General features: G+C 46.4%; 1 protein-coding gene across 1 annotated transcript in view; it reads left to right on the forward strand.

Moving 5' to 3' along the window:
* The window catches only part of ush1c (Usher syndrome 1C), a 132,041-nt gene that overhangs the window by 63,177 nt on the left and 56,523 nt on the right, over positions 1-12,341 (forward strand). Inside the window, exons 8-10 of the mRNA XM_039740557.1 lie at positions 2,550-2,609; positions 5,363-5,419; positions 10,009-10,151. Of these exons, the coding sequence (XP_039596491.1) occupies positions 2,550-2,609; positions 5,363-5,419; positions 10,009-10,151 (260 nt within the window). The remainder of the gene's footprint in view (positions 1-2,549; positions 2,610-5,362; positions 5,420-10,008; positions 10,152-12,341) is intronic.

Genomic DNA, 12,341 nt, shown 5'->3' on the forward strand with positions numbered 1-12,341 from the left:
ACTCAACTTCATCTTTTTTTTTTTTTATCTCCCCATTACGAAGGCAGCTTTCCAGTTGCTTCTCCCCGTTATAATTTGGTGTCCTCATTTCTCATTTGGGTGGACCTTTTCAGATTTATTTTAGGGTTTGGAGTGTGCAAATCCAAATCTGATAACTTATTTAATTCGGTCCGATTATTTTTGCGTCCATCTTGAGGCCATTTCATTTTCTTGGGTGGCTGCCATTTTGTGGAGCAGTCACTGCTGCGTTGCCATGCAAACGACCCGGAAGTGAGCAGCTGTGACATCACAGGGTCAAGGCTATGAAGGTCACAATGAGCGCCTGCAGGTCATGCGGCTTTACAGAGTGAAAATGAAGAGACCGGCGTGTCATGTGTTTGACGTTGTCCTTGGTGAGCATTGAACCACCGACTACACCATCGAGTTCTGATTTTTGGCTTGGTGACCGTGTCTTCGGTGACGCTCTTTGTCTGTTTTCTTGTCCACGTCTAATCTTGTGATCTCCGCTCTGGCAGAACACTCCCTTTGAAAAGACACAGAAATCATTTACAGCACTCCTCTGGTAACATGGCTGGAGTTATTGGCCTAAAAGAGCCGATGAGATGTTTGACACAGGGACAGATCACAGCCACACCGAGGTCCTGGGACACAAGAGACTTTGGAGGACCTCGCGGGCACCACAGCGGACAGTCACTCGACAATCACCTGCACAGTATGGCGTCAATTATCAGTTTATACAGCAAAGTTACCAAACCTCTGTACCCGGAAATCTGTCAAAATGTGGCCTGACCCTCCCATGTGACCTCCGTCCTGTGCCAGTGGTCCTTCAGTGCCCTCCGAGTTAAAATCAGAAAAGGCCAGTAAGAGCAACGACATTAAAGTTACAGCTGCTAATGCTGGCCGCCTCTCAGTGTGTGCCAGCGGTTATTATCACACCGTCCAGTCTGAAATCAAAATTCAAAAGAGCAGAAACTCTTTGTCGTAAAATTGCCACCTTACCTTTTTTTTTGCTTACTTTTTAAACTCGCACTCCTCCAAAACCTGGGATTTAAGAGTGGGCATGAGTTGAACCTCCTAAAGCGGGTCGATTTAAAACAGACAGGCCGCAGGGTCACTCGCTTTTGAAAATGGACGTGAGGGCCTTACATGACAATAGGTGGCATTGTCTGGGCACTCTTGTGGTGCCTAAGTGTGACAGTTCCTAAAGAGTTAAGGTCGGCATTACAAAAGTGTGTGGCACTGGGTGGTGAGATTGTACAATTCAGTTATAACCATCGAAGTCTTGTAGGGCCGTTATTGTCACATGTACACAGTCTGGTGAAATTCATCACTGAGCAGAACAACCTGACACTCAAACTCGTGCTTTCTGTACCGGAAATAACTGGCTTACCTTGAAATGATGGCACCCCTGACTACATCGCCCTCTAGTGTCTGAACTGTTACTGAGGATACGTAACATTGGCCATGTCGCCCTCTAATGTCTGAACCTGTGTTATTGATGCTCGCTCTGTCTTCATCGCCCCCTTTGGTCTTAATACTGTCACTAATGATACAGTTGACTGCATTGCCCTCTAGAGTCTGAACTGTTGCTTATGATAACATCGACCATGTAACCCTCTAATGTCTGAACTTGTGTTACTGATGCCCCCTTGTGTCTTAATACTATCACTAATGATAACATTAACTACATCGCCCCAAGTGTCTGAACTGTTACTTATGAATGCATTGGCTGTGTCGCCCTCTAATGTCTGAATTGTGTTACTGATGCCCTCTCTGACTACATCACCCCCTTGTGTCTTAATACTGTCACTAATGATACTATTGACTGCATTGCCCTCTAGAGTCTGAACTGTTACTTATAATAACATTGGCCATGTCACCCGCTAATGTCTGAACTTGTGTTATTGATGCCCTCTCTGACTACATCACCCTCTTGTGTCTTATTGCTGTCAGTAGTGATACAGTTGACAACATCGCCCTCTAGTGTCTGAACTGTTACTTGTGAATGCATTGGCCGTGTTGCCCTTTAATGTCTGAATTGTGTTACTGATGCCCCCTTGTGTCTTAATACTGTCACTAATGATAACATTAACTATATCGCCCCCTAGTGTCTGAACTGGTGTTATTGCTCACACACCAGGCTAGCAGCTACGTTGCCCTCTACGGGTGTACCCGGGCAGGTCTGCTTTGTTACTGAGGTGAAGTTACCTTGATGTACTTTGGCACACCGTGTCATCAGAACTGACGTATACTTTGACCTGTTTAAGGTTGTTTTTAGGAGGCTAAATAAGTTTGTAAAATAAGCAGAGGTGCAGAGAGGACCACCTACATGTGGAGGAAGCTCTGTCACCTTAAAACAAAGAAGGTGGTCTTGCTTTGTTCCTCACTGCTCTCATTCCCGCTGTCCGCTCACAGCATCTGCCCCAGCAGACTCCAGTCGAAGTCATACAGCTCAGTCTTTCCCAGTGTGTTCGTGACCTGCGATGTACTTGATGAGCGTCTGTACAGGTGGGACCAGAACTCATCATCTGATTGTCTGTGTCTGGCAGGTTGGTGACCAGATTGTTGAAGTGAATGGAGTGGATTTTTCCAGTTTGGATCACCAAGAGGTAAGCAGCTCGACCCTGCAGCTCACGTACTCCATCATCTGATCAACCCTGATGCATGCTTTTCATTTATTTTTTGCTTCTTTGGCAGGATTGGCCCAGGTTTCCTCTGACTTTGATTTGGGGGGTTATAAGTTTAGAGGGTCTTTTTCAGTCATGTGCTCAGACTCCAGTGAAAGTTTTACTTGCATGTGCTAATCAATGTGCCACCTGTCGCTGTTCTCCATGATTAGTCACTAGGATTCCCTGACCTTGGAACTTCTGTCTCGTTGCTCATTGACTAGCTTGCAGTTCATGGCCTTTGCCACTGGGGGGGTTGTTATGGGGGCACACTGTGACACGAGAAGACATACTTATAGGCTTACAGAGTCCTTATTGTCACATGCCAGCCGCCAATGACATTCTGATTTACATGTGCCACTAAACATGCCATGTATTGGGGCACCCTGATTAGTAATACAAATGAGAGGCGCTGTATGATAGATAGAGAAGTGGATATACAGTACGGGAAAGGTGCTCTAGAACTGCTTTATCAGCTCCTTATTGTCGGATCTTCAGAGCATGGTGAACTTGTCACTTGCTAATCAATATGAACACGTTGCCACTCTCTGGTGCCATGATGAGTGAGCAGAACCACCTGACTTTGAAACTTGTGCCCTCTGCACCTGAAAAGGCTCCGCGCACACTTTACAGCACCATCTGCCATTTGGCCTGAGCTTTGGCTCATCTGGACTGCCTTCTGAGGGTTGACACAGGGTGCGCTCTGAGGACCTGAAGGCCGTAACAACGTAAGAGACTCTGAGGAACATAACGAGAGGTATATTAAATAAATCATCCTGGACTCCGCTGGCGGGACTGCGACCACAACAGCCAAAGGAGCCGTCTAAGGATAGCAAGGCTTCGGGTTAAATGTAAGGTGGAAAGGATTCAGAACTGGGACACCTTTTTAAGTTGAAAGAACATCTCGTGGTGACTTATGGAGTTTTCAGGTTGTGACACCACATGAGCTGCTGTCTTACACCCTAAAGCCTTTTACTCTATCTGTCTATAATATAGTGCCTTTCTATCTATCTATCTATCTATCTATCTATCTATCTATCTATCTATCTATCTATCTATCTATCTATCTATCTATCTATCTATCTATCTATCTATCTATTATATAGTGCCTTTCATATCTATCTATCTATCTATCTATCTATCTATCTATCTATCTATCTATTATATAGTGCCTTTCACCCTCTATCTATCTATCTATCTATCATATAGTGCCTTTCATATCTATCTATATATCTATCTATCTATTATATAGTGCCTTTCACCCTCTATCTATCTATCTATCTATCTATCTATCTATCTATCTATCTATCTATCTATCTATCTATTATATAGTGCCTTTCACCCTCTGTCTATCTATCTATCTATCTATCTATCTATCTATCTATCTATCTATCTATTATATAGTGCCTTTCACCATCTATCTATCTATCTATCTATCTATCTATCTATCTATCTATCTATCTATTATATAGTGCCTTTCACCCACTATCTATCTATCTATCTATCTATCTATCTATCTATCTATATATCTATCTCTATCTATCTATCTATCTATCTATCTATCTATCTATCTATCATATAGTGCCTTTCACCCTCTATCTATCTATCTATCTATCTATCTATCTATCTATCTATCTATCTATCTATCTATCTATCTATCATATAGTGCCTTTCATATCTATCTATCTATCTATCTATCTATCTATCTATCTATCTATCTATCTATCTATCATATATCTTTCACCCTCTATCTATCTATCTATCTATCTGTCTATCTATCTATCTATCTATCTGTCTGTCTGTCTCTTATATAGTGCCTTTCACATCCATCTATCTATCTATATTTTGTGACACCAGTCAGGGTTTCCCCCTTTCATTCGTCATCAGATGAAACAAAAAGAATGAAATAAAGGAAAGATAAATGCAGGTCTTTGCGCTAATCCCACACTGGGGTTTCTCACCAGTAGAACAGCTAAGTTTCCAAACAGAACGGCGCTCCATCCTGCTGCTTGCTGTGGCCTCTTCTCCTGGGACATCCAGCTTTTATGGCCGTCAGACTGGAAGGGGCGGGGCTCGGTGCCCTTATTGGGTGGCTTCTCTGTGCTGTGAGGGAAGAAGACAAAGAGGACGAAGTTAGCGGTAGCCCCCAACACCCCCCACCCCCACGGGCCCCCCTTGTCTCGGCGGGTCATTGCATACGCGAACTGAGCGTGCGGAGGAGTCGTCTGATGCGCATGTGTGACACAGTGTATCTAATAACCTTTACAGTCCATAATCACAGTCACTAGTGGGTGGTCTTGTGTTAGCTTTGGCCAGTAGGGGGCACACTGCCATTGGCAGGGCTGGAGATGTTGGGTTGGTTTTCTGTTATTCTTTCTAGTGGAGTCTTCTCCACGTCTTTGTCTCTTGCACTTGTTTGCTGCTGTTTGTCTTACTGTGAGGTTGTTAAGCTCCTTTAAATTTCAGTAACGTGAGGGGGAGTTTGGTTTGTGTGGTGGTCCACATTTGTGCAGCTCCTTTGCTGGCTGTAGTGTTATTGGAGTTTTTTTTTACTTTCTGTTCCTTAGTACCCCTTACTTGAGAGGCTTTTCATCTTGATGGCGTTTCCTTTCACTTCCAATGCCATCAGTCATTGCCCTCACTTAGTTCTGTCATGGTGCCCTTCATCTCAAGGTGTCTTCTTTTTAACCCTCCAGGCCATACGAGTTCTGAAGAGCAGCAGAAGCCTGACGATCACGGTCCATGCGGGCGCCGTAAGTAGCCGGGCCTTTTCTTCATTCTTCCATTTTTTGCACTGAATTTGCCGTTTATACACACACAGTTACAAGGAGACAGCAGGCAGACCCAAGCAAGGTTTCTGATTTAGGACCTTGCATGAGACAAAGCGGTGGACTCAGCAGCGTCACGTGTGTTCTGCTGTACACCACAATGAAGGGCATAAAGGACAGGAGGCCAAGAAAAGAAACGCACAAAACGTCACAGCAGCCCATTGGATACCCCACACCACAGACACAACCTGCTGGCGTCAGGCCTGCCTGGGTCCACAAAATGAAGGTAAGGCACCTTTAAGGTTCAAAATGTCCAGAAATAGAGAGAGAGAAAAACTGTAAACCCCTTTAATGCAAACAAAACAGAGCAACGTCCACATACTTCGAGATTCATTCAAAAGACTTAAAAAAAAAACAATTCAGGAGCAAAAAGAGCAAACCAATCCAATACTCCACAAACCAGAAGAGAGAACAAACGTGAAAAGCCGGATGATTCAATGGAAATGTGAACATCGAGAGCGGGACGCCAAACAGAGACGCGATGGCAGAGTCGCTGCCCCTTCTTCGGCTTTGACTTGAGGACTATTTTGGGGGGGGCCGAGCCCCAGCAGCCTAACAAGGTGGTCCCGCGTCCTCAGGCTTCACATACAGAAGGAAAGGCAGATTACAGAAATGCCCACACCCTTTAACCCTTAAACTGCCACATACTTGGGGGGTTAATACCATTCATCCATCCATTATCCAACCCGCTATATCCCAACTACAGGGTCACGGGGGTCTGCTTGAGCCAATCCCAGCCAACACAGGGCACAAGGCAGGAAACAAACCCCGGGCAGGGCGCCCGCCCACCACAGGGCACACACACACCCACACCCTAAGCACACACACTAGGGACAATTTAAGATCGCCAATGCACCTAACATGCATGTCTTTGGACTGTGGGAGGAAACCCACGCAGACACGGGGAGAACATGCAAAAGTGAACCCGGGTCTCCTAACTGCGAGGCAGCAGCGCTACCCACTGCTCCACCGTGCTGCCTATTTATACTTTTTTTTTGCTGCACTTTTTAAGTAAACTTCTCAATTCACCAAGAAAAAGTTACATTTTAATGGCACACATTTTTTTTTTCATGCAAAGAGCATCACATTTACTGCAACACAGATCATGTGACACACTGCCAATGAATTGTAAAAACTATAAAAATAAAACTATGGCAACAATCTATTATTCATTGTCGAAGGTGCAACTGACACTATTGATGAAATTCAGTTAATCACCGACTATGCCAACTGCGCTTGAACTGGCCGCACGTGAGCACACAGATGCCAATGCTGATGCTGGCAGGCCAGTCTAGTGCAGCGGCTCCATCCCAGGGACAGTGAGGCTGCAGGGGGCGCCAGTGGTCAGGAGCTGACTGCTCAACCAATGGATGGCACGGACTGATCAGCTCTGGCATGCTGGCAAATTGCACTGGGAACCGACTACAGCTGGTTGTGGCGGTTTAAGTCACCCATTGGGTCGCCCCCAGCAGCTCACCCTTCAGGCCCGAGACGTAACTGACTGGCTGAGGCTGTACAGCTGCACACCCAAGCTTAGGTATGGAGGGGAACGCAGCTGGGCCCAAGAGCCTCCATTTCTGAGATTGCTTGTACTTCTGATTCATCTTTACGCCCCACTGACCCCCAATGCTAATCACTGAGACCCCTCCTCGTTGGTCACAATCACATCCACCACTTTCGTCTGTTCTTCATCAGACTCCGGCACGGATCTGAGGTGTGATCTGCCAGTCTATTAAAACTGCCGCTGAGAGCTCGGCCTCATGGCTCACGTTATCTGATTGTTTGATTTGAATGATTTGCTTTAACGGTAATCAGACCGAAAGTCACTTTGCCCGATGATGGGACCCTCGGGGGAGTTGTGCTGATTTTCTTCCTTCTCTTGAAGTTGTCGCCTTAACACATTCGTTCAGTTGTAGCTTTGGCTCACAGTTTATTTCAACCTTCTTTCAAGCTTTCATTCCTTCACACATTCATTTTCTAAGATGCTTCATCCTTGAACCGCTCGTGGAGTCTCTCAGCTGGCATCGAGTGGAAAGCGGAACCCGTCCATCGAATGACGCCAAAACCCACACAGATGGACCACACGCACCAGGGGTCAAATCAGCATTGCTAGTCCACCCTTGGACGGTGGGAGGAAAGGCGCACAGATACGGGGAGAACGTGCAAACTCCACACATACAGGACCCGGGATGTGCGCCTGTGTCTCCTCACTGCGGCAGCACTACCACTGTGCCACCCTGCCGCCTGTCAGTCCTTCACTCCAAGTTCATTTTCTGTTTTATTGGAAGAGATCCCCATGTGTAGCTCTGCTATTTCTACTCGACGGTAATACGATTTAAGGTTTCAAAACCGTTTCACGTCATCCATTGCTATTTGCTGCTTTATTGCATGGCATACAAAGTGTCACCTTCCTGTCATCTAACAAAGTTGTGTGACGCTGCAGCACCGCATATCGGCGTCAACGTCTGGCATGACTAAGTGCTCCACATTATCTAAACAGTCAGGTGGTCTCGTACACTGACCAGCCAGGAGCTCCTGATGTTGTCACCAGTCCATATTCTCCCCAGTAATCTAACCAGTTCATGTGCTCCCTGTTTGTTAACCAGACCCGGTGCTTCCCATACACCAGTCCAGGTGTTCATGATGTGGTAACCAGTCCAGTGGGTTCTCTTCATATGTTGACCATTCTGGGTGTTCATGATGTGGTGACCAGTCCAGGTGCTCCCCATATGTTAAGTATTCCAGGTGTCTCACTATTTGCTGACCAGTCTGGTACTGTCATATACTGACCAGGCCAGAAACCTACGATATTGTCACCAGTCCATGTTCACCAAATATTCTGACCAGCCCAAATAGTCCAAGTAGCCTGAATAGTCCAAGTTCTCCCTGTTTGTTGAACAGTCTGGAGCTCTCAAATGCTGATTGGTCTGGAGCGTCCAATCAATGTGTTGGCCAATCCAGATGTTCTAAATGGTTGGACTACTCCACGTGCTTCCTGTTTGTTAGCCAGCCCAAGTACTTCCCATAGTCTCCACAGTCCAGGCGCTTCTCCTATGCTGACCTTTCTGGGTACTCCTGGTACGGTGACCAGCTGAGGTGCTGTCATGTGCTCCCCATGTTCTGACTGTCCAGGTGCTCCAAATAATCTGACCAGGCCAGGAGCTCCTGATGTTGTCACCAGGCCATATTCTCCTCCATAATCTAATCAGTTCATGTGCTCCCTGTTTGTTGACCAGACCAGGTGCTCATGATATGGTGACCAGTCCACTGAGTTCTCTTCATACAGTGACCATTCTGAGTGCTCATGATGTGGTGACCAGTCCAGGTGCTCCCCATATGTTGACTATTCAAGGTGCTCGCTATTTGCCCACCAGTCTAGTACCACAGATAATCTGACCAGTCTGGTACTGTCATATACTGACCAGCCCAGGAACCTCTGATATTGTCACCAGCCTCATGTTCTCCAAATATTCTGAATAGCCCAGGAACCTCTGATATTGTCACCAGCCTCATGTTCTCCAAATATTCTGACCAGTCCAGGTGGTCCAAGTAGTCTGAATAGTCCTGGTTCCCCCTGTTTGTTGAATAGTCTGGAGATCTCAAATGCTGATTGCTCTGGTGCTTCCATGTACTGGCCAATCCAGATGTTCTAAATGGTTGGACTACTCCATGTGCTTCCTGTTTATTTAGCTAGTCCCATAGTCTGTGTACACAGACCAGGTGAGCCTCCTATGCTGACCATTCTGAGTACACCTGATATGGTGACCACCTCAGGTGCTGTCGTGCTCCCCATGTGCTGACTGTCCAGGTGCTCCAAAATAATCTCTTTGGGCTGGCGTGCTCCTATGCTAATTGGTCCATGTGCTCCCTGTTTGTTGACCAGTCTGGTACTGCCATATACTGACCAGGCCAAAAGCCTGTAATATTGTCACCAGTCCCTATTGTCCCCATAGTCCGACCAGCCCAGGTTCTTCAAATATTCTGACCAGCCCAGGTGGTCCAAATAGTCTGAATAGTCCAATTTCTCCCTGTTTGTTGGCCAATTTGATGCCCTCCACATGCTAAGTAGCCCAGTTGCTCCTAATAGTCTGACCAGTCCGGGTTCTTCCTGTTTGTTGAACAAATGCTGATTGGTCTGAATGTTTCATGTACTGGCTAATCCAGATGTTCTAAATGGTTGGACTACTCCATGTGCTTCCTGTTTGTTAGCCTGTCCCACAATCTACAGATTCCAGGCGCACCACCTATGCTGACCATTCTGGGTACTCCTGATACTGTGACCAGCTCAGATGCTGTCATGTGCCCCCCCCCATGTGCTGACCAGTCCAGATGTTCCAAATGACCTGACTTCTGTATGTGTCCCCAGCTGATCATTCAAAGTGTTCCCATTTGCTGTCCTTTCTAGGTGCCCTCCCACCATACACACCAGTCCACTTCTCCCATTGGATGTTAAAATGCAGGTGACATTTCATCACATGGTGTTGACTTTGCTTATGTCGTCATTTTCTCAAAAGGGCAAGGAGCTCTTCATGACTGAGGACGAGCGGATTGCCCTGGAGAGTCGCAGAGAGCTGGACCGCCAGGAGCTCATGCATAAGAAGAAGATGGCCATGGAGACCAACAAGATCTTGAAGGAGCAGCAGGAGAAGGAGCGAATGTAAGCCTTTCTTTCTTTTCATTCTTTTGATCCGTTCAGGCCATGTGGACATTGGAGTTGATATTTAGCAGCCAGTACCACCTTAGTGAGCTCTTGTCTCTCATGATGTGCGTCACCCGCTCTTGAGGTTTTCCATTTTCAGATTCTTTTGATAAACCAAAAGCCCCATCTGCGTCAGTTGTGGTCATCACAAGTCAAAGCTGCGTTTTGCCTCCTTTTAATTTTGATTGACCACTCGTCGTTTACCGGCGGTGAAGGACACGTTAGCTGTTCAGGTCAGAGTCGTCACTTGGTGCTCAGGAGACATCCACAAGTGCAGGGTGGTCCCAAGATGTCCCGTTAAAACAGAGGCCTCCAGTATACTTGAAGCCCGGCTAGGCTGAGGAAGTGACGTCGTCACAGGGGACGGGAATTGGTGTCATCGGAGCTGGGACTAGAAGTGACATCATCAGGCCCGGGGACAGAAGTGACATTGTTGGGACCGAAGTGACATTTTTAGGAGCAAGACCAGAAGTTATATCATTGGGCTAAAAAAAAGCACCCAGAACCGGAAGTGACATCATCGGGCCTGGGACCAGAAGTCATGTCATCGGAAGTCAGGACCAGAAGTGACATCATCAGGGCCAAGTGGAATTTCCCACAACTGCTCTGCAGTTGTAAGAGAGAAAGGATTAGCACACTCCGCCACCCACTGGTCTGGCATGGAATTACTCTCATTCAGGCCCTTTAGCTGCCTACCACGCACACATGTGTGACACCGTGTTCCCCGGGGGGTGCTGGCAGATGATGCCACTGACGGTAGAGCCAGGAGGAGACCATCTTTGATCAAAATGATACCCAGCGTTCTTCTGCTCCTCCATGGTGGCACTAATCCTCACTAGCTCACTGATTTCTCAGCCCTTGCAAACAGAAGTGGAGTCAGTGGACCATCAGTTTTGTTGGACTCGCTCTGCGCCATGTGCCCTAAATCCAGAACTGGCGTCTATATAGCGCCTTCAGAAAGTCTTCACCTTGGTACATTTTGCCATATGTTGCAGCCTGGTGCTAAAATCATTGAAACTCATTTCTTCCTTCACATCACGCATCACTGAATAGACTGGAATGACAGAAGCATAAACAGGATTTACGGCTTTTTTGTAAAATTATTAAAAATGAAAAACTGAAGGACCTCATTGTCGTGAGTATTCAGACTCTTTGGTTATGGTTCAGTGTATCCCATCCTTTGGACCATCACTGAGATGTTTCTACACCTGTGTTTGGACCCCACCTGTGGTCAGTTCAATTGATTAGTAATGTTGGAATGACTGGCATCATCCACTTTGCTACGCCTGATACCCAAGTCCCCAAGTCCTTGGCATAAAAAGCCACTGCCAGACACGCTTACTATAATCATCTTCTTCTTGACTGAGCCTCTCTTCAAAACGTGGCCTCTGAGCCTTATCTGATAAAATGATCAGTCACAAGTCGAGTGACATCCTTCTTCAAGGCACCATCTAAATACCAGTTAAGCATTTGGCTCAAATAAACTCAATAACTGGCACTTCTGATGGACACAATTTTGCTCCAAAGGTCAACCCAATAGGATGGGCTTATGTGTACCCAAGAAACAGCTGGCAAGATGTCTGCTCTTTCCTTTAAAATCCCAAATCTGTCCATCTCTTCTATCAAGCGCACTGCTCTCAACGTGCCCATAACTTCTGCTCTCCATAACTGCACCCCATTGCCTGTAGAGTGAGGCCACAACTCGAAAGGGCAGTCTGGTGCAGGACTGGATGACCATTCAAACAGTCTGGATGAGAACTCATGATGTCGCCAGTCCTATCCACTTAATTCTTCTAAAATAACATTAAGTCGACTTTTTAAAGTCTTACTGTCCACCACACTACTTGGCCGCTTATTCCAAGTGTCTGTGGTTCTCTGTGTGAAGAAAAACTCCCTAATGTTTGTGCGAAATTTCCCCTTCACAAGTTTCGAACTGTGTCCCCGTGTTCTTGATGAGTCATCGTCTCGATCCACTGGACTAATAGCCTTCATCATATTAAACCCTTCACTCAGGTCTCCTCTTCATCTCCTAAAGGCTCAGCTCTTTTTATCTTTCCTCCTAACTCATCCCCTGTAGCCCTGAATCAGCCTGGCTGCTCTTCTCTGGACCTTCTCGTGTGCTGCTATGTCTTTATGGAGACCCAAACT

This window comes from Polypterus senegalus, chromosome 1, assembly GCF_016835505.1.
Source record: "Polypterus senegalus isolate Bchr_013 chromosome 1, ASM1683550v1, whole genome shotgun sequence".
Lineage (NCBI taxonomy): Eukaryota > Metazoa > Chordata > Cladistia > Polypteriformes > Polypteridae > Polypterus > Polypterus senegalus.